At 39.0% G+C, this 23,096-nt stretch overlaps 1 protein-coding gene across 1 annotated transcript in view; it reads right to left on the minus strand.

The window, feature by feature from the left end:
- TPX2 (TPX2 microtubule nucleation factor) overlaps positions 1-23,096 on the minus strand; it is a 35,680-nt gene that overhangs the window by 7,370 nt on the left and 5,214 nt on the right. Inside the window, exons 3-10 of the mRNA XM_054573446.1 lie at positions 18,149-18,275; positions 14,478-14,606; positions 13,480-13,608; positions 12,234-12,355; positions 11,130-11,281; positions 9,940-10,111; positions 7,653-7,794; positions 6,584-6,800 (exon numbers count right to left, since the gene is read on the minus strand). Of these exons, the coding sequence (XP_054429421.1) occupies positions 6,584-6,800; positions 7,653-7,794; positions 9,940-10,111; positions 11,130-11,281; positions 12,234-12,355; positions 13,480-13,608; positions 14,478-14,606; positions 18,149-18,275 (1,190 nt within the window). The remainder of the gene's footprint in view (positions 1-6,583; positions 6,801-7,652; positions 7,795-9,939; positions 10,112-11,129; positions 11,282-12,233; positions 12,356-13,479; positions 13,609-14,477; positions 14,607-18,148; positions 18,276-23,096) is intronic.

A 23,096-nucleotide genomic window follows, 5' to 3' on the forward strand; every position in this document is an offset into this window, starting at 1 on the left:
CTGCCCATACCACAAGCCACATCATCGGCTACCTATACCATTCACCAGCCTTCTAACAGTCTTTTTGGCTTCTTGTCTCATTCTTCTAATCCATCCTCTGTACGCAGTCAGAATTATTTTTCTAAAACACATCTGATAATGATGCTTCCTGAAAAATCTTCAATGGCTCCTACTGCCTACCTACAGCCGTATAACAAATGCCTTGGCAAGAAGTACAAGGCGCTTCATAATCTGGTACCCTGCCTGACTCTCCAGCCTTATCTTCTGCCCCTTCTCATGCATGACCCTCCAATCACAATCAACTACTGGCAGCTGCCAAAACGTAACACTGGTTCTCAACTCAATATCCCTCCTCGTGTGTCCTCTATCTCTCTGCTGCTTAGAAGTACTCAGTCCTCCTTTTCAAGCCTCTGCTGAAGGATCTCTTCTTTATAAAGCCTTTCAATAGATCTCTTCAACTCTCAGAACCCACAGAACTGACCCTTCTTTTCTGTGTATAGTTCTATCACAGTACATACAGAATTTCATTGAGCTGATTTATTTAGACGTTCATTTCCTTGTGTTAGTCTATGACAGTGGGAGCTGGTATTCCATCAATCCCTAGCACCTAACAGATACCTTGGCAAGTATAAGGCCAAGCATTCAGTCAATGTTTGTTGAATGAACATAGTAAGAATAACAGAATTTATACCTTGGACACTAAGATTCTTACACTCTAACTTACATCTTGGGAAATTTCTCCTTAATCCCGACAATGTTGCAACTGTTCAAAACATGTTTGAAATCTCTTTCTTGGAATGGCTTTTAAAGTCCATTTTTGGGCCATTCAAGGTAGTCACTCATTCTTTACTTTTAATTAAACAAAATAGTTCCCAGACCTATTATCTTGGGCTACTCTGAAGTTTTAGTTCCAAATGACTTTAGACCAACTTCTAAAAGCAAATTAATCTTTGAAATATGAAGATGTGCCATCACTGAAGAGATCCAGAAGACTGCACCACAGGATCTAAGACAAGTGGCTCTTCTAAAATGCTTTGCACAATATCAATCATTAGAAAAAAAATTATACCCCACCAAGCTGACCTCTATAAAAGGGAATGTTTAATCTACTGTGAAAGTTCTTACATGTTTCCTAAATAAAGCCAGGATTTCTAGCATAGTGAAACCCAATATAGCAGAACTTGTAATGTGAGTGACGGAAGTCCATGAAATGGGGTTTTCAAATAATGCTTACCATAAAACGATGACAAAAATCTATTGTTCTACAACATCCTAGACAAGTGGACAACAGCCTCTTTCTTGAATATACCCAGGACATGTGGGAATGAGAACACTGAACAGGAAGGGAGCCAGAGATCTGCTCTCACCCAGCTGATTTCAATTGCTATAACCTTAGGCACATTAGAGAGCCTTCAGGCCTCTGATTTTTGGTTTTTTCTTTTCATTAAACAAAGTATTGGGAATATATATCTGAGGGCTCATTTCATTCTAAAATAATGCCTCTTTTCCTATTTTTCTCCTATCTCTAAATCTACCCAGCAGAGAGATGTGCATTTTATTTAAAGACTTTATTTATTTATGTTTAGAGAAAGAGGACAGGAGGGAGAAAGAGAGGAAAAGAAACATCGATGTGTGAGAGAAACACTGCTCAGCTGCCTCTCACACGCCCCCATCTAGGGACCTGGCCTGCAACCCAGGCATGTGCCCTGACCTTTGGGTCCGCAGGCCAGCACTCCATCCACTAAGCCACACCAGCCAGGGTGAGACATGCATTTTGAAAGAAAAGCAATGGGGACCCTGGCAGGGTATTTCAGTTGGTCAGAACGTTGTACTGATATGCCAAGATTGCAGGTTCGATCCCCAGTCAGGGCACATACAAAACAAACCAATGAATGTGTAAATAAGTAGAACAACAAATCAGTATTTCTCTCTCTCTTCCCCGCCTTCCTCTCTCTCTAAAAAATCAATGTTAAAATAAATTTTAAAGCAATGGAAATCTCTAATAAGTAAACCATGAAAGAGACATTTTCCAGTGGGATCAATTCTCACAATCAGTTGGGAGAGGGAAAGGTGATTTATGAAAATCAACTTTGTAGCAACTATGCACCCATACTCCATAAAAGGAAAGGAAACTGGGTTTTTAGAAACAAAAAAGGCTTCTTGTTTTGCCATTTTAAGTTTTTTTAGTTATAAGCTCCTTGAAGGTAGTTACGTTGCCATTTGCAATCCATTGCATCCTCCAAGGCACCTACAAGAAGTAACTGTTCAATGAACATAAGGCTGACTAATTCGTTTCTATGTCAATCTGCTCTACCAGACAGCCTGTGAAAGCTCTGAGGACAGGGCTGCTTCACATTCCACCTCTGAATGTCCAGGCTCTAACGCAGGCCAGGCACACAGGCTGGGCGCTTCAGCCTGCACTGTCACTCACCCCCTCGGCCGCAGTTGGAGTGCCTGTGCTGTGATGTGAGGCTCTGGGGGCAGAGCAGGGACCCGTGCGGGTATCCACAGTCCCTGCTCTCAGGGAACTCACATTCTAGTGGAGGACAGAATGAAAAAGTAACAAATCAATTCTTTCCTGATTTTCACGAGTGCTGTGAAGAAACCCACCAAAACATGGAGCTAAAGTATAATGGCAGTAAGCACATCTCCCTAAGGCAGGATATGCCCCCAAGTCCCCTGGGATGATTTCTTAGGCCTGTTCCAGAGCAGTTAGGAAATTACTGCATAGCAATGTTATCTCAGGGAATATGGGGGAGGGGGGAGGGAAACGTACCGGTCTCCCCAAGTCATCCTTAAAATATCACTGCTAAAATTACTCACTGGCCTCACTGACACCATATCCACCTCTGTGGTGCCCCAGCTCCCGCACTGGATGTCGGCACCAAGTTCACATTTCACACCCTGGAGCTACAGGCTTTCATCGCTCCACCTTTCCCCCAAGAGCCCTTATTTCATCTCTGCCTCATGGCCCGCTGCTGCCCAAGCCCGCTGTCTCCTTGCCACCTACCAACCACAGGCGGGAGAGCACAAGAAACACCGTAAGGACACAGACAGCGAGCTTCGGTACCCGAAGGGCATGAATGGGGAACAACAGTGGCAGGCAGATAAGTTGCACTTGGGCTCTGGGAGGCAGGCTCTTCTGTGCTGCTATGAAAGTCCAAAACCAGAAGTCAAGAGGCCTAATCGCTAAGAGGCCTAATCTCAGTTCTGCCACCAACTTTCAAAAATGGGCAAGCCACATTCCGCTTCCACAGCCTCCCTTTCTAAAAAATGGAGAGAGTGAAAGAGAATAAGTCTAGTTGTCTCCTGCGCTTTGCTTCTCTAGAAACCGAGAGTTGAAATGAAATCCCTGGAAATTTGAGAAAGCTGCAAACAGCTGGTGTCAAACTCAAAAATTGTTTGCCAAAATAAACGATGATTAACAGCATTACGGGACAGAATGATAATACTTAAGAAGATGACAGTTCAAATCCTGGTTCTACATATTAGACACCTCTTAGTGTCTCTTTCCTTATCTGAAAACTAGGTATAAAAACAGAACCTACCTCTTAAAGAGTTATGAGAAATATTAAATAAGGTCATCTACATAAAACAGTCAGTACAATGTAAGCATGCAGTAAAATAGTTATTACTATCAACAATATGACTGCTTACTGTGCATCAAACACTCCACTTTTCACAGGGCTCTCTCATCTATGCTGCACCTAACAAATCAAAAACTCCAGGGGTGGGGCCCAGGAATCTGTTTACGTAATAAGATCCCCAGAGGATTCTGAGAACCAGCTGGATTTGGCAAACACCTCCTTGCAGCATAGCGCTTCAATTCACTAGCATACTTACTTAACATAATGCTTTGCTGATCTGTTTATCCAGAATTTTCAGCAAGCCATAACCTGGTACAACACTTCTGTAAGATCTCAACTAACTCTTAATGAACTCTAGTTACCCTCCCCCACTCAACACTTCTCCGGAGTATTTCCAATGTACAAGAAACTGCCAAACCAATTTCCTCAATCAATGTTTCTAAAAGTGGAGTTCACGTATGACTGGTGATATGGAAGAGAATGTTAAGTGAAATATACTTTTTTTTTATACCCACATTTTCTTAAGAGCCTTCTATTTTATAAAAGAACACTCCAAGAGTATGGGCCCTCGAATCATACCACCTAGATTCATATCCTAGCTCTGGCATTGGCTAGTTTGTTATCTGGGCAAGTTATTTAACCTCTATAATTCCTAACCTTAAAAGGGATTGATAATACTACCTACAGTGTTTACCATGCAGAGTTATTATGAGAATTAAGTAACTTATCATATAAAGAACTTAGGATAAAACCTGGTACATAATAAGCTTTACATAAGTAGTAGCTATTATAGTTGTTACTAATGGCAAAATGTACTAGTTTTCCATTTACATAATGATTTAAATGTTTCTTTTAAAACCACTTTAAAAGAGTTGATTTTAAGAATATATAGTCAATACTGGTATCTGAGATAAAAACTGAGAGTGGTATGTGAATAAAAAAATAAAAAATGTAGCAGCAAGGGGTAAAGACAGGAGCTTGGGAGATGCTATTAAAAGCAAGGTGCCAAGTGAATGCCACAGAAGACTTGAGAAAGCCATTTGCTTCTCTGGGCCTTGGTTTTCTAGTGTGTAAAATGAAAATATTGAGTGAGTCCTTCTGGCTCTTAGGATTCTTAAGTCTGCATATAAATCTGCATTTCCCTTATTGTATTCAGAACAGTGCTCAGCGGGTGATGACCAACTCTTACAGACTAGTCACTTGGGCGGGAAGACTTTTCCTAAAAGTTGGTGTAACGGCCTTGGCCAGAATAGCTCAGTTGGTTGGACCATCATCTTATAAACCAAAAGGCTGCAGGTTTGATTCCTAGTCAGTGCACATACCTAGGTTGTAGGTTCTGTCCCCAGTAGGGGCACATGCAAGAAGCAACCGATCAATGTTTCTCTCTCACATTGATGTTTCTCTCCCACTCTCTCCCCCTCCCTTCCCCTCTCTCTGAAATCACTAAGCATGTCCTTGGGCAAGGATAAAAATAAATAAAATATACATTTCACTTTGGAAAAAAAGTTGGTATAACACAGTTTAACCATATAGTACCTGTGCACCTTAGCAAAAAAGAAAACATGATTAGAAAAGAGATCTTATGCCCCAGCAGGTGTGGCTCAGTGGATTGAGTGCCAGCCTGCAAACCAAGGGGTCACTGGTTCAATTCCCGGTTGGAACACATACCTGGGTTGCGGCCTGGGCCGCCAGCAGGAGGGCATGTAAGAGGCAACCACACACACTGATGCTTCTCTCCCTCTCTTTCTCCCTCCCTACCCCTCTCTCTAAAAAATAAATAATGAATAAAATCTTAAAAAGAGATCTCATATGCAGAGAGCTCTCAACAGACAGATATGAGGTGGGAAGAGTGTAAGAACTATTTCTAAGCATTATCATGCTTTTTTAAGCCTGAAAAAATATATTCTTCAGATTGCTTCGGACTTAGTGCTAAGAAAATGGAATAAACAAAAGGTAAGTACCCAAACGTAATACAATGGTACAGTTTCACTTGAAACTGTGGTGATAATAAAAGGCAAGCAAAAAAGAGGACATGAAAACAGCATTGAGTACCTGAACATAGGTCAATCCAAACCAAGGGAAGAAGGTGTTTCCTGTTTAGATGCATGAGAATACACCTAAAAACCTTCTTTGCACTTACGCAGGTGCTAAACTCCATTACTTATTCTTAGACTGTGGCATCTCTTCCTCACCATCAAAATAAAGCAACCCACTTCTCAAATCTAGTTTTCAGTTGCTCCTCTTGATATACAGACTTTTTTCCAGCTTATCTGACGGGGTCACAGTAAGTAGCTGTCCCATGTTTTCCACATTCAGGCTTTTTTTTTTGTCACTCCCACCGCCTGGAATGGCCATGAGTCCATTTCATTTGCATTTCTACAAGTCCAAATTCTACCATAGAATGGAGAGGCAATATAATGACTTTTTAGGATCACGGACTCTGGAGCCAGAGTGTCTGAATTCTTACCGTTGCTCCACCATTTACTAGTTGAGCATCAAATGCCTCATCTCAAATTGGTGATAATTAGAGTAAACAACCTGGAGCAGCCATGGTCGCAATGAATGGCTTCAGATACATGAAGGGCTTAGAGCAGTGCCTGGCACACACTGAAATTGTCGGTGACTGTGACAGTGACAACATGATGATGACAAGGACAACAACTACAACACATTGCCAACAATCAGGTCAAATGCTTCTTCCTCCCAAAACCATTCCCTAAAACTTCTACCTGAAAGAAACCATTATCTCCTTTGAATTCCTATAGTACTTTTAACTGTCATCTCTCTTAGAACATTTCTGTCTCATTTCATATTATGCATGCATGTTGTCTCCCTTATTGGACTGTTTCCTGAGGGCAAAATCCACGTCTTATATGTCTCCTTATCGCCTACAACTCCTAATATGATGCCCTGATCATAGTACCTATTCAAACATATATAAGTGGGTAGAGGTTTGGTCATGAGCAGGAAAAGTTTGCCAGCATGCAGGGCCTCACCACAACATCTTCCAAGATCTTAGATGGGCAAGGTCTGGAATGAAATTCAAAGTGTTCATCCTCTGATTTCTTCTTTGATTCACGCTCCTGGATTCTTTTCTCAATCTCCAAATCAAAGCCAACAGGCTGAGTGGGTGGCTTCACAGGTGGCTTCTTGGGCAAGATGGGCCCACCTTCAAGAATTCTGGGATCAAGTTCCCGTGCTTTGAATTTATATCTGTAAGGTGAGAGTTTAAATGACAACCACACACATAAAAATTTTTTTAATAAAATGAAAACTACATGAACAACAAAGGCCAAAACAGGAAAACAATAATCATTAAGCTTAGCCATCATGCACAGCAAAATTTCTCTCCATAGCCATTATCTTTACGTCTAGAACAAAGGACAAATGAGAAAGGAAGTCATAACATTCCCATCACTTTAAAGACTGGCGTTTCTCTTGAAGCTCTCACCCTTCTCAAAAGTACAAAAAGATATAGAAGGGCCCTGGCTGGCATGGCTCAATGGACACTGAGCACTGGCCTGTGAACCCAAGGGTAGCCAGTTCAATTCCCAGTCAGGGCACATGCCTGGGTTATATACCGGGTCCCCAGTAGGGGATAAGTGAGGAGCAACTACACACTGATGTTTCTCTCCCTCTCTTCCCCCTCTCTAAAAACAAATAAATAAAATCTTAAAAAAAGAGAGAGAGAGAAAAGAAATGGAGGAAGGATACAGGAGACAAACTCCAGTGCTAACCACATTAATTTCCAGTTTTCTGCCTTGACAGTCCCTTCGGTAGCCATGAAAGGGTAGGATGTACCTAAATAAACCTCAGAGGATGCTCCTTAATTGAAATCATAAGTAAGCTCTCCATTAGCTTTTTACCAGTTTACACTCTATGACATCTCTATATTCCCATTTCCAGGGCTTTAAACAAAGAGGCAGGGGCACAGCCTGCAGAGCCAGTAACTCAAATACCACAAATTCCCATGGCATGAAAAATAGCAACTGTCCCCTTATAGAACCGAAAGGAGATTGGGCAGGTTCTTGGAACTCTTCCTCAAATACTGCCAGTGGTACTTACTGTTGTAGTTTCTCGAGCTCCTCAGCCTCCTGATCTGCTGAACTTTTGCAGGTCACAGGCCTTGTGCGCTGTTTGGTTAGCAACACAGGAGTCTGTGGGTCTCTGGAAATCTTGGCCACAGCAGGTTTGGAGGGTAAAAGAGCTGTAAACCGAGATCACAGACATTCAACTGGCTCCCCAAGACCCCTTATACCTGTAGGTGCTAACTCACCTTGGCATCCCAGAGATGCCCAACCACAGGTGCCCTCCACACTCAGCTCAGTTCACATGAGTCAACCCGACATTCGGTCAGGGATATGATGAGGGTTGCCTTTGGGTAAACTCTACTATGACCTTCTGAACTTGAAAGCCACCGTATCGAATGAATTCCTTATCACTACACAGGCCTGTACTGCCCTTCTATTGACAATGGCAACTATTTTGCTTATTATTGACAAGTAAGATTTTTATTTATTCTAGCTTTAAAAGAAGGCCTTTGTAAAGACCAAGTAATGATTCCCAATTTTATAAACTCCTTAAAAGCATCTATATCAAAGTATCAAAACTACTTCTCACAAAAGACAAATGGAGAAAGTAAAAAAAACTATGTCAAAGCATCAATATTAAGACCATCACCCAACATTACCGCAATGAATTCAATAAACATTAAAAAAGGGACCATCACTACTACTCACAGAAAATACTGATTTGCCAGGTCAGGGGCAACTGCGTTGTTTTCAAAATGATACAGAATGAGTCCTCTGATTTAGATGTTACCACATGAGATGGTAGGATCCAAATCTATTTCTATTATAACTAAGCCAGCCTTCAAGTATACATACAACAGTTATTTAGCTATAACTATTAAAAGTTTTAAATAGCCCTGGCTCAGTGTATTGAGTACCAGCCTGTGAATCAAAAGGTCCCCAATATGATTCGCAGTCAGGGCACATGCCCGGGTTGCAGGCCAGGTCTCCAGTTGGGGGCAAGCAAAAGGCAACCCCCCAATCTATGTTTCTCTTGTACATTGATGTTTCTCTCACTCCCTTTCTCCTTTCTTTCCTCTCTCTCTAAAAATAAATAAAATTAAATAAAAATTACAGAATATAATTTTTTATTTCTGTTTGCCAGGACAAATTCTAAGCAGGACATATCAGACTCTAAAGTCATATATTATCTTAAAAGGCATGTTTAATATTTAAATCTCTATTAGGTTAAAAAAAGACATTTTATTATTTTCACTAATATAAAATCTGATAAATGGCTATTAGAACTTAAAAATATTAAGAAATGCTGTACTTAAAGGAACTTGTCTGCCTACCTAACATAGGACTAAACAATGCCCATGTAAGGGCAGAAAAACTGAGACCTTCAAAGGCAAACCAACCAGATCCTGCTTTATCCATAATGCTAGTCTTTTACTCTTGTACAACTATTTTATACCACTTCTATTTACTTCTCAAACTTCTTTACCTTCCTTCTTGTAGTAATTATTTTCATAAAAATAGGAGCTATTAGATTAGAATCATCTCATCTGTTCATGGCCAAATCTATACGCTCACCAGCATTTGCACTCATTCCTCTCACTCTTCCATCCTCCTTTCAAAGAACGCTCACTCTCCGTGTGCTAAGATCCCTCCTCTACCTGCCTGTGTAGGGATCTAACCATTGGCTATTTACTTTTTCTCCTCTATCTTCAACTTCTCTCTCTGCCAGTAACTTCTCAGTATGCAGACACGCTCTACCTATCTCCCACCTCCTTTCACTCTGACATCTCCCTCCATGTTCTTAGCACTTCAATAATTTGTTATAATCTATTTATTTATCCCTCTCACTGAATTAGAAACTTAGTGTTGAGTAGCACCAAGTCCATTTGGTTCACTTTTATACCCCCAAACACCCAACAAAGTACCTGGTTTGTAGGGGTAAAAAACTTGCTGAATCACTGAACAAAAAGCACAGAATCTTAAATGAACAGAATGCTTCATTTTCTCTAGGTAAGTAAATGCACTGTGACACTTTGGCACACAGTAAAGGTATCCTTGATGCATAATAGCACATCAGGTAACCTTGATTCCCCTTGGCCTGTTATTGACCAGGATTAAGGTGGTTGATTGGCATAAAAGTGGACAGATAGCTGGAGAGTTTGAAAAATGCTCAACTATACATGAGTTGTCTGCATGTAGGCACATGCCATACTTTAGTTCAAAAACTAGGATTTCAACGAAAGGCAATCAGCACCTAAGATGTAAGCAAAAGAAATTTCAGGGGATTCTCCAGTCAGCTATGATACCAGTATGAAACTTACTGATATCATCCTTCTTGCTCCTCAAGTGGTATCTGTTAGGGGTTCGTTTATAGAAGGCTTCGACCTGCTGTGCAAGAGGCACATATGAAGAAGTTGTTTCATCGAATGTTCTCTTCTTTCCTTGGGACAGGTTGAAAGGCTTTATAATAGTGCATCCCTTAGTCACTTGGGCCTGTAAAGAAAGAAGTTGTTCCCCAAATGAAATGTTATAAAGGCTCAGATCTATCACAAGTCACACATTCAGCAAAGATCAAAAGAAAAAGGGCCCATGGAAAACCAGGATTATTATAACTTAGTCTGTCAGTTCTTGAGCACAGGTTATAAGCAGCCTTGTCCCATTTTTTTAAAAAAGGAAGAAAGGACCTAGCACTTAGCAAATTGTTCTATAATAGCATATAAAGTGATTTTTTTTAACAAGCATGTTAATGTTTTGAAGCGATCAAAAACAAGCCTTCTTAGAAATACAAGGAACAAAAAAAGCTACAAAGGCACCCCATCCCCAAACCCATTTAAAAAAAAAATGGGTAGGGCTTCTGGGCGTGGGTCAGGTCAGGCAGCTGCCTGAATCAGAGTCTCTCACACAGGCCCCCCAAAGCTGACTGTTGAAGAGGCCTACTCCTTCAGTCACTCATTTTGATTAAACTTGTCTCTGATTGGGAACAAAATTCTTCCAGAACCTACATCTCAAAGAAAGATGCACACCCCAGGGATTAAGACTGAAGACTGACCTCAACAAATGATGATGATGACTGAAATTGCAAGTAGAGATTCTTAGTACCAGAGTTTTTATTTAGGACTGTTACTTTTTTTGTTAGTGCTCTGGTAAACAAAACTGCATAGGATTTGAGTGTCTGCCCCAACCCCATTTTCCCCATAAATGCTGTTATTTTGTACACTTTGAGAACACAAGATTTTTTTCAAGAATTTTATAACAGCACAAGCTGTAACAAGCCTGTGCTTACTCTAATTCTATGCATTTTATATATATTCTCAATTCAGTTTCCACAGCAACATGGCAAGATGGTTCCCAGAGAGACAGTGATTTATCCAAGATCACAGAGCTAACAAGGACAGAAGTGAGGATTTAGATCTTAATTTAATTTTCTTATTGTAAGTGGTGACCACAAATGCTACATCTGAAACCCTCACTGAATTAGTAACAGGAATATTCACTTAGTTCATCAACTTACAGGAGATGGAGGATGCTTTCGCAGTTCTGATATGAAGTTCACTTCCTTATATTCCTCCTGGTTCTGAGGATGTTGTTTGATTCGCTCATCTGTGCGGAAGTGGAAGTTGACTGATTTGGTTACCTGGCTCACTGATTTCTTCACAGGTTGCCCTGAGAGAGAAGCAGAGTAAAACACAGAGGTAACAATAAGAATACAGAATATCAGTAAATCCCTTTTTATGCAGTCCCTTTGGGCTTTCTAGTACCATGGATCTACCTTTGTTTACTCTCTACACATAACCCAATATTTGAAACAGTCCTCAAGGAAACTTATATACCTATTCATTGAGTTGAGACTGTTGGGTTTGAAGTCCTTCAGTCAGATACAAACTGTAAAGAGGTAGCAAAGGAAAGAAAAATCCCATCTCCCAGATGTCGCCATAGGTCTGAAGACACAGAGTAACTGAAATAACTTTAGATAGGCAAAGCTCTCGACTGACTTTAAAAGCACATTTAACTAACTATCACTAAGAGGGAAACCCTATAAACTCCACAGATGCTTTTTTCAACCCAGTAAGCAGGGCTTTGTAGCTGCAACTCCCCCAACAATAACTAGGCCAGAGCAAAGCAGAACTCTGACCCCTCAGCTCCCTCAGCCATACTGCTCCTCCACAGACACAGCTGAATCCATTCAGCTTTCTTGTCCTCTGCCTCAGAGAAAATGGGAAAACGACGACAAAAAACTGGCCTGCCAAACTGCTTAATCTTCTGCCTTAATCCTAATCCCTTTTATTTTTTCTAATTAAAAAAAAAAAAAAGAGGGAAAAATTAATTCTACTTGAAGAAATGAAGGAAGTCCTCATGGGAAAAGGCCTCAAAAGATGGGTACGACAGACACAGAGAAACAGCATGCTCTAAGAAAGGTCCGATATATGTAAAATGTTCTAGGGAATGATCATTGGGATATATATGGTACCCATGACCAGCCCTCTTAAATAAACATGTTATTTTATGCCAACTACTGACCAAGAACCGCCCTTTTTGCTATAGAGACTTCAAAAAACCGTACCAAGATTATGAGAAGCACCACCCATAAACCAGACTCATCCAGAACCAAGCTGACCTGCTCCTGCAAGAGCAAGCTTCTTGAATTCTTCATTCTTTTTCCGCATCTCGATCACCTCCTGCTGCATTTTCATGCTCTTTTCCAACTCTTGTTCTTCAGTACTTTTTAGAATCTTCTGCCTAAAGGGCAAATCAATTAAGGAGATAAAAGAGGAGAGGCGAAAGAGGCTCAATGATTCAAAATAACCTAAAGGCATTATATAGGTTAGATTTTAAACCTGAGATAAAATAATCATCCAAACAAAAAGTATTATCTAGTAGATACTGACTTAGATAACCTATATATACTCATCTTCACAGAATATTTGTGACCATTAAATCAGATGTTTCTGAAGTACTAAACACATAGTGAAATTCCAGTAAGAGTAGCCATTCTTAGTAATGAGAACATCATTAAGACCGCTTATAGATAAACAGAAAAGGAAACAGACAATTCACCCAAGCAGAAATACAGAAAAGATGTTACATAACAGTAATACTATGTTGTCAGCAATCAAGCAAATACAAATTAAAATAAGGATGCCATCAACAACATATCAATTAAATGGGGAACATTTTTTAAAGTAAAAAATTCAATGCAGATGACACAAGGAAATAAAACATATTCAAAGCTGATGACACTGTAAATTCATACAGTCATTTCAGAAACAAAACGGCAATAAATATCAATAGCCATAAAACTAGTCATACACTTTGATCAAAGACTTTTTCTTTACCCTGAAACTACTCAAAAGAAAAAGCTCTGCCTATAAAGATGTTCACTGACTTTTACAATAGTAAAAAATTGGAAACTGCATTTTCTATAAAAACTTTTTAAATGAGAGGCTATTAACAATCTATCAAAAAAGGACAAATGTGAAGATTTTAAAGCAGCACAGAAAAAAAAAAACAATGTTTCATGGTGAGTGAATAAAGCAAACGCAAAGGTTATTTATATCCTGATTGTGAAAGTATGTATTTTACTTGAATAAAGACCAGAGGGGAGCCTGGCAAAATACAAACATTCAATTTAAGTAGTAAAAACCTTTACTTTTTCTTTTTATATTTATTTTTATTTGCTTTAATAGCATATTTTTTCCATGTTTAAGACCTGAGCCACCACCACAATATAAAACAATTCACCTTGTCATGATTATAGCCTTTGGAGTTTCTCTAGTCCCATACACACCAAAAAGACCGCAGATGTATCCATTTGTAATCTTACCCCATGGACTCTAATGTTTAAATTCAGGAAAGAAGCATACCTTACAGGCGGAATACAAGGCACAGTATGTCTGCCCTTGGCTTTCTCTGGGGACAACTCATTCTTTCCAGACGTATCTTGATGAGCACTACCATCTTCCTCTTCTTCTGGCTTCTTCTTATTGTTAGAACTTAAGTTCAAAAGAACAAAAAATATCCTCTTAATTCCCTAAGGTATACCCTGCTCTAGCCTACTCTCCAAATCATATACATATGACTTCAATTTTCTCACTCTTGGGGGCAACAAACTTGCTTCAACCACAAGATTCTTCCACTAGTATCATCAGATCATATATACCAATGGCTATAGTGGGTAAACTTTAAGAGCATCAACAGAAGTCAATATAACAGTTGTTTGGTGATGGCTGATGAGGGTAGGGCTGATTTCAACTGCCCATCATTGAATGCACAAATGGCAGACAGTTAGCTGCCTTCCCAATACTCATTGTTATCTTTCTTATTAATAAAATTCCTATTTTGTTTGGTGTGACAATGCATGAAGACAAAAGCGCTGTACTTGGTAAACAGCCTCTACTGCAACTAGGAGGGATCCAAAAAACCCGTTGGATAGCTGAGATATAACAAGGGTTTCTGGAAGACATTTCACTTTCGTGACATGGGTGCCGCCCCTCTTCTTTTGTCTTCTTCTTCTCCTCTTGAACACGGGTGTGATACCTAGAGATATAGCAGCTATCTTGTGGCAACAAGGCAAGGAGCACAAGGAAGAAGCTAAGAAACATAAAGCAGCCATCTTGAGCAACAAGCAAAAAATAAAAGCCACGACTCAGAGATGCTGCCCTAGCATTGTTCAGCCACTGAACCAAAGCCAACAACAAACTTCTGTGAAGCAAATAAATAACTATTCTGTAAACCATTCCAGCTGAACAGATAAAATACATTCCTAACTGATAAAAGAGCACCATATATTCTGCTTGCTATTAATCACAGGAGCAAACAGGGGTAAAACCTATGCCAACAGACAGAAGCTGTAGCTACTTACACTCTCATTCTTTTGGAGGGTGGGGTTTCACTGATGATTACAGGATTAGAACATCTTTTAGCTTTCGTTTTCACGTGGTGTTTTTCTTTCTGTGCCAAATCCTTCCGAGCAGAGAGTCTAACAGATCTTCTATGGTAGAGGAATTGACAAAATTTATCTGAAATAAATATATCTACTACACATATGTGAATGTTCTTCAGAAATGTGAAAGTATATCAGATTACAAAGGGTTATGAAAAATTTAGTGATATTATTTCCACTCTAAAAATCTAATCTCATCTTATAGTTCTTGAAATTTCATCAGAAAATACTGGTATTTAAATGCATTGGTATTTGTAAACTAGACCTTAATAAAGCTAAGATTTTGTTTAAGCCACTGACAATCACCTAGTAGAATTCCCTCTTTTTATAAGTAAAAATAAAAGTAAAAAAAAGATGAGGTGACTTGACCCAACCCTGTTACATAGCTAATTACTGTCAGAATTGAAATTAGAGAACAGATCTCCTAGAAACCAATCATATTTTATTTTCTCCTTTTTCTTTTAGCCACATTGCCCTTTTTGTTAAAATATAACACATACCAAAAAGTAAACCAACAAAATTTAAGTTAAATTACAAGATGAAATCACCATCTAGTTAAAAGAAACAGAACACAGGCAGCAGATACTTTGACTTGTTTTATTGTAATTGTTACTTTTTAAAAAATCATTTTATCTTATAAGCATGCATTCCATAAACATGGTATATTAGTTAGGAAAGAAACAAAAATAAATCTTTATATAATGTAATTAGGCTGCTGGGAGTATTTTTTTTTTTTTGGTCTGGTTTATTTCACTGAACATTATGAGATTCAACCTAGACTGATTCATGTAGCTTTAATTCACTGTTTTCAATGTTGCACTCACTGCAAGAATGTACCACTATTTATCCAGTCCACTACTGATTCCCACGTCTCTTGGTGTACATGTACGCACATGGTTGGGTACGTTAAGTCATAAGATTGATGGGTCATAGGACACTGATTAAAACAAGTGAAGTTGTTTTCCTAAGTGCTTGTACCAATTTACACAAGTTTATAAGACTCTTCTGCGTTGCTCTACATCCTCCTGACTACTAGGTATCATCAGATGATTTAATTTTAGCCATAGTAGTTGGTATCTAGTAGAACTCCATTGTGGTTTTAATTTGCTTTTCCCTGATAAACAGTGAGACTGAGCAACTTTTCACATGTTCACCGGCCATCTGGTTATCCTCCTACAAAAGTGCTAGTAGTTCGAGTCTCTTGCTTGCTTTCTATGGGCTGTCAATCCTATTCGTCTTTTTTCTTTTTTAACTTTATTTTTATCGTTGACCCTATCACAGATATCCTCCCTTTCCCCTCTTTGCCCACCTCCACCCGGCCCCCATACCCTCTTCCCGCTGCCCATCACAATGTCAGTATCTATGGATTAAGCATTTTTGTTCTTTGGCTAATCCCTTCACCTTCTTCCATCCATTCTCTTCTCCCCTCCATTCTGACAGCTATCAGTCTGTTGTTAATCCTTTTCCAATGGATTAGTAGGGAGCCTTTATATACTATAAATATGAGCCCTTTGTAGGTTTTATCTGTTACAAATATCTTTTTCCAATATAGGAGTTGCCTATTTACTCTCTTTATAGTATCATTTGAATAGATAAAGGTGCTCAAATACATCAACCACACTCCCCATTATGGTCAGTGCCTTTCTGTGTGTATCCTATTCAAAAACTCTTTCCCTATTCTAAGGTCATAACTATATTCTATTTTTTTCTTTAGTTAAAGATTTTTATTTATTTTTAGAGAGAGGGGAAGGGAGGGAGAAAGAAACATTGATGTGTAAGAAACATCAATCGGCTGCCTCTTGCACACTCCCCAACTGGGGACCTAGCCCCCAAAGCAGTCATGTGCCCTGACTGGGAATCGAACCAGCAACCTTTTGGTTCACAGGCCAGAACTCAAACCACTGAACCACACCAGCCTGGGCTCGCCTATATTTCCTTATGTGAATTTTAGCTTTTACATTTAGATCCACAACCTACCTAAAACTGACTGTTTTTATATGGAGTGAGGCAGGGGCCAAGTTTCATTTTGTTCTGTTTGGATAGCCATTGTCCAAGTATTTAATGAAGGGAAGTTTTAAAAAAAACAAAAACAAAAACAAAAACAAAAAAACCCACTTTCCCCACAGGTCTGCAGTACCATCTTTGTCATATAGCATGTCCATACATGGGTGAGTTTCTGTTTAACTCCACTGGTCTCACTATTGTGGTAAAGCAACGCCTCCATGTAAAAATTATTATTACAGACTAAGTCCTTGTTGACTCTTAACTTCTGTGTCAGGAGTTCTGACCATCTTTCCGTCTATCCATCTAAACCATGTGAAAATAAAATAGCAGAGAATTTATGATTGCCTAAACCATTCTATTTCATCTGCTGTTCCTTTCTAGATTAGGCATCTCTGGATTAAGATAAATCTAAGATCTGAGATAATCACACTAATGTTTTACCTCTTATTATACATTTTCATAACAGTATCATTTACAAAGTACTGTCACATATTATCTTATTTGGACCTTTCTTACAATTAGTTTCTTTATTCTCAGTAAACTGACATTTTGGAATAGTAGAGGGTAACTGACTTAAAAAAAAAATTTTTTTTTTTAGGTCTTCTGACTGACAGCAGCTGTGTTCTTCTCATAGCATCATTTCCCAAAAGCTTTCTAGAATTCAGTCAGGATGAGGAACGATTTCAGTAGTCATATACATATACAACACAGAGAAGCCGCTTCAGAACACTTTCTTAGGTTCTAAAGGAATCTATGGGACCCTAGGTCTCTTTTCCATATGCCACAGTTCACAATCTAAACATGGAACATAAACCACAGAATCAACTCATTATCTCTTAAAGGTCCTGTGATATATACCAGGCTGGTCAAGATTTCATAGAATTCTTTGATTAAAATGGGCTTCTTCACCAGAAAATATAAGCTTGTGCAACACCATTCTCAAAAGTGATACCCTCATGCCAGCATAAGGCATTGCAAAGGGTAATTTCATTACTTCTGAGCAATAATATTATAAATATTCTGTCATTCTTCTTCCTTGAGGATAGTCTAGGTGATGTCAAAGTATAAAGCAATAAATACACCTGCAATTTAAACTCTGGGTGGGTGGTAATTATTAGATGGTGGAAGTTCTGAGATTGCTAGTGCAAGACTACAGGTTAATCTACCCATTCAATAAATAAATCCATTCATTTATTCATCAAATATTACTCAGCTTCTGCTCCAGACAGACACTGCTAAGCACTAGGGATACGTGATATTTACCCATATAAAGTTTATTTAAGACAAGGCAAAAAAAAAATCTGTCAAACAGTAAAATTCCAACCCACACTGAGGGTGCAAACAGCAAGGGCTTTGGAACCAAACTATCAGTTTGAATCCTGGCTCTGAAACAGTTTTTACCTTGGACAAGCAACTTAGTACCTCTGAGCCCTTATTCATAGGACCTACAACTCAAAAGTGTTATGAAGATTAAATAAGGTAACATAAAAAGTCTAACAAAGTATGGGACACCTAGTAGATGCTCTGTCCAGTAACTATTCTTTGAACATTGTTAACATTACCACCACTTTGACCCTGAAACGTACCTCTGAGCCTGGGATGGAGTATTTCTTGAGATGGTTCCCTTGACTTCCAGGGAAGAACAAGCATTTGAAGGAATGGACTGTTGCACTAGATTTTCTTTTTCTGACTCTTTGTAATGAGTATTGTCAACTGCAGGAGAGTAAAAACTAGTCAGCACTCAAATTCCAAGAACATAAGTTGGAAATAAGATATACAGGGTGGGGCAAAAGTAGGTTTATAGTTGTTTGTATGGGAAATAACAAATTACACAAATAGTAATTTACAAATAAAAATAACAAGAATAAACTTTGTTTCACATACTCACAACTGTTAAACTACTTTTGTCCCACCTAGATATATATATATGACTTAATAAGGAATTCAGAGTGAAAATTTTATATATATGTGTGTGTATACATCTAGCCCTCCTAAGCAGTGAAACATTCCTCAGACAACCAATTTATAAAAGCTATTTTGATTGAAACACAACATATCCAAGGCCTTGCCTATTTGCTAGCCTAAGGCACCATCTGAGGAAAAAACTTCCCAAACACATTCTCATGACATTTTAAAAAAATAAAATTTTGAAATCTTCCAGAGAAAAAGAAACCACCTAAGAAGCAAGGAGAATACGATAAGCTAAATTCCTCATCAGTGACACAGGATGATAGATTAAAAAAAACCACCTTCAGTGTAGTCAAAAAATGTTTTTTAATCTACAATTCTATATTAAGTCAAACTTTCCATTGTATATGAAGGTGGAACAATGACATTTTCAGACATGAGAGAACTCAAAAGTTCTCTTCTCTAGTACCTAATCTTGGGAAGTTCCTTGAGGGTGTGTTCCAGCAAAATGAAGGACAAATAAAAGAATACAAGAAAGAGACACAGTATCTAGGAAGTAAGTCAGCAAAGATATTGAGAAGATATTAAGAAAAAAACACTGCCCTTCTCCCAAAAAGCAGTTAAAACTTCCAAGGATGATTGTCCGGTATGACAAAAATTTAAGTAATTGATGAAGCTTAAAGAAAAGAGAATCTACCTGACCTTGGTATGAGGACCATGTTTATGTGTGTGGCCCAAAGGTTCTGACAGTGGAGCGGAGGAAAAACGGGGAGAACCAAGAAGGAATGCAGTTGCACATCACACTAGCTGATCTTTCATCAAATATATTTACAAAATCATATTAATGTAAGTATTGCTGACATAATCATTTTATCAGGCAGTATGGGTATAGCCACAATGTATAACAGTAAGAGTTAAAAGATGTAGCATTTGAGAAAGGGGACTGAGAATAGGGGTGGGAAGGGGAAGAAGATATTTTATCATTAAATATCATGTTACCATGGCCATCATGAAACAGTAACAGAAAAAGAAAAAAGCGCTATACGAATACTGAGAAAAGAATAATCAAGTAAAGACTTCATGGAAAAAAGAGCATTTGATGGTATAGCTTATGAAATGAGCCTTGATAAAAGAAAACTCCAACTATATGACAGGGGAGAAAAGTTCATGAAAACACATTTCACGCATTATTTATTCCAGAGAACAATCATTTGGCTCCTTCCTGAAAGAATTTTTTTTTTGGAGGGAAGAAAAAGACATAGAAAAAAAACAAAAACAAAAAAATGATAACATATTATGTCAAGGCACTTATGCTAATTAAAAAGCAGCGATGATTATATTAAATTTTAAAAAACAAGACCCAACTTATACTGCCTACAAAAGAAAGTACTTAAAATATAAAGAATGCTAACACCAATCAAAAGAAAACTAGAGTTAACATCAAACAAAGTAGATCTCAGAAAAAAGACTATTACCAGAGATGAAGATCATTTCAAAATGATAAAATGGTCAATTCATCAAGATGTTATTTATGCATCTTGCCCTGGCTGATGTGGCTCAGTTGGGTGGAGTGTCATCCCGTAAACCAAAAGGTTGCAGGTTTGATTCCTAGTCAGCACATGCCCAGCTTGTGGGTTTGGTCCCTGGTTGGGGTACATATAAGAGGCAACTGGTCGATGTTTCTCTCCCTCTCACTATCCATCCCTTTCCCTCTCTCTAAAATCAATGAGCATGTCCTTGGGTGAGGCTAAAAACTTTTTTAACATAAAAAATAATAGTAAGTGTAATATTTATGCACCTAATAACAGAGCTTCAAAATACACAGAGAAAAAACGAGGAGAAATAGACAAACGCATAATTATAGTCTGAAACTTAATACTTCTCTTTCTAATAGATGAAAGCAGCTGACAGAAAAATCAGTAAGAATATAATACCCATAAATAATATATGAGGTCTGTCCAGAAGGTATCCACTTATGTACTATGAAAAATAGAGATATTTATTGAAGAAGGTAAAAGATACAAGAAACATTGTATGCAGGACAACGATGCCTCAGTGCCCTTCAAAGAAGGCAGCTTGGGACCTCCCACAGTTCGCCCAATCACTATTAGCTGCCTCATCATATTTTCCTGAAACTCATCAATGGTCTGAAATCTCTTCCCTTTCAAAGGTGATTTTAGTTTTGGGAAAAGCCAGAAGTCCTGGAGTGCCAAATCTGGCCTGTAGGGGGCTGAGTCACCTGGGTGATTTGACGTTTTCCCAAAAATCTCTGCACGAGACATGATGCATGAGCGGGCACATTGTCGTGATAATGCTGCCAATCACCAGCTGGCCATAGCTGCAGCCTTCTCAATCACCCCAACAGTTTCCACAGAGGACTGTTTAAGCTTAACGCAAAATGTGATGCAGATTTGTCACTCTACATGCTCAGTCATTTTGAATGTGATGGCCACACAGTACACATGCTTATTCAATGGCGTCTACCACCCCCACTGACTAGTACAGTGAAATTGTCATTATTCATGTATACGCATTCCAGTCTACTTGCCTTGACTGCCAGGTTACATCAATGTCATGTAAACCATTCTCGTTACATTAACAATGGCTCGACTCCGGAAAGATCTCGTATAAGTGAATATGGCCAAATACCAATAAAACTTTTTACATAAATATGTACCTAACAACAGAGCCCCAGGTAATGAAGGAAGAACTAACAAAATTAAAGGAAGAGACAGGCAATTCAACAATAATAGTTGAAGACTTTAATATCCCCACTTTCAATAATGGATGGAGCAATTAGAGGATCAATAAGGAAACAGAAGACTTGAGCAATGCTATCAACCAACCTGACTTAACTGACATTTAAGTAACCCTCCACCAAACGACAGCATAATACACATTCTTTTGAAGTGCACACTGAATATTTACCAAGACAGACAGACCTTCTGAGCCATAAACCAAGTCTCAATACATTTAAAATGAATCTCAATTCATTCAGGTCCCAAAATATGTTCTTTGACCACAATGGAATTAAATACATCCACAAATCAAATACAAAAAAAGTTTCTGGAAACCCTGCAAAATACTTGAAAATACATTTGAAAATATTTGGAAATAATATTTCTAAATAACACATAAATAACTTGCAACTAGTAGATCAGTCCTGGATATTTATGCACAGCATACAGATTACAGTCACCAATACTGTATTATAAACTCCCAAGTTACTAGAAACTAGATCTTAATTACTCTCAAAACAGAAAAGAATTAAGAGATAGGACAGAGATAAGAGATGTAAGATCCATAAGAGATATTACCATTTTTATTTATTGTTGGTCTGGTGTCAGGGTTTGTTCCATATCACATGACCCAACATCAGGCAATCCTATCTGTTTAGGGACTGGGTTCTGAGTAGCATAATCCATCCATTTAAAAATGAATTGGGCCTGGCTGGTGTGGCTCAGTGGACTGGGTGCCAGCCTAGGAACCAAAGGGCAGCTGGTTTGATTCTCAGGGCACATGCCTGGGCTGCGGGCTGGGTCCCCAGTAGGCAGTGCACGAGAGACAATCACACATTGATGTTTCTCTTCCTCTTTTTCCCTCCTTTCCTCACTCTCTAAAAATAAATAAAATCTTTTAAAAAATAAAATTAAATTAAAATTTAAAAAGTGAATTGAGGGGTAGCAAGAGGGAGGCGAGTATAGTTATAAAAGAGCAACACAAGGTTCCCTGTGGTGTTAAACTGTTCAATATTTTGACTGTGGTGGTAGACACATGAACCTACACAGGTGATAAAATTGCATAGAGCTTAACACATAAAAATGAAAGATGGCAGCATAGGCAGACATGGCTCGCCTCTTTGCATAACCACATCAAAATTACAACTAAAATATAGAACCACCATCACTCAGGAGCATCAGAAATAGAGTTAAATAGAAGACTGACAACTACAGAATTAAAGAAACCACATCCATCCAGATTGGTAGGAGGGGTACAGATGTGGAACGGGCTGGTCCCTCACCCACGTGTGGTGGATAAAAATTCAGGAGGGATATCTTGGAAGCAAGGAGTCCCAAGCCCAACCAGGTCCCCCAACCCAGGGTTCCAGTTGCAGGAGGATTAAGTCCCCACAACTTCCATCTACAAAAACCAGCAGGGATTGAGTTTGTGGAAGAAACTTCTGGAGCCCCAGGCACTTCTCTTAAAGAGCCCACACACAGATTCACCTACTCAGACTCACTCCTTCTCAGCTCCTGTACCACGGAAGCAGCTTGAAAGGTACCACTGGCATCCAGGGAGAAACTAAAGTGTCTGGCCTCAAGGAGAGCAGAGGCCATTGTCCCTCTTCTACACCCTCCCCCTACAGAGCCCACAAGCTGGTGCCATATCTGAGACTCCATCAACCTAGCTAACACCGTTTGACCCTCCTTGGAGACCCCAGAGATTCTGCCCCATCCAACTTACAGCTGCACCCAAGCTGTTTTTCCGTAGGAATGGTTGGTCTTGGCTCATGCTTCACAGCTTCCTAAGTCCTATCAAGTAAGCAACAGCTGGCCTCAGTGAGCCTCGGGCCCGGCACTAGCAGCTGCCAGTCTAGGTTCACAGCTTGGCTTCACCTGTGAATCT

The sequence above is a fragment of the Pteronotus mesoamericanus genome, unplaced genomic scaffold, assembly GCF_021234165.1.
Source record: "Pteronotus mesoamericanus isolate MK-2021 breed Mesoamerican mustached bat unplaced genomic scaffold, CSHL_Meso_final contig_25, whole genome shotgun sequence".
NCBI lineage: Eukaryota > Metazoa > Chordata > Mammalia > Chiroptera > Mormoopidae > Pteronotus > Pteronotus mesoamericanus.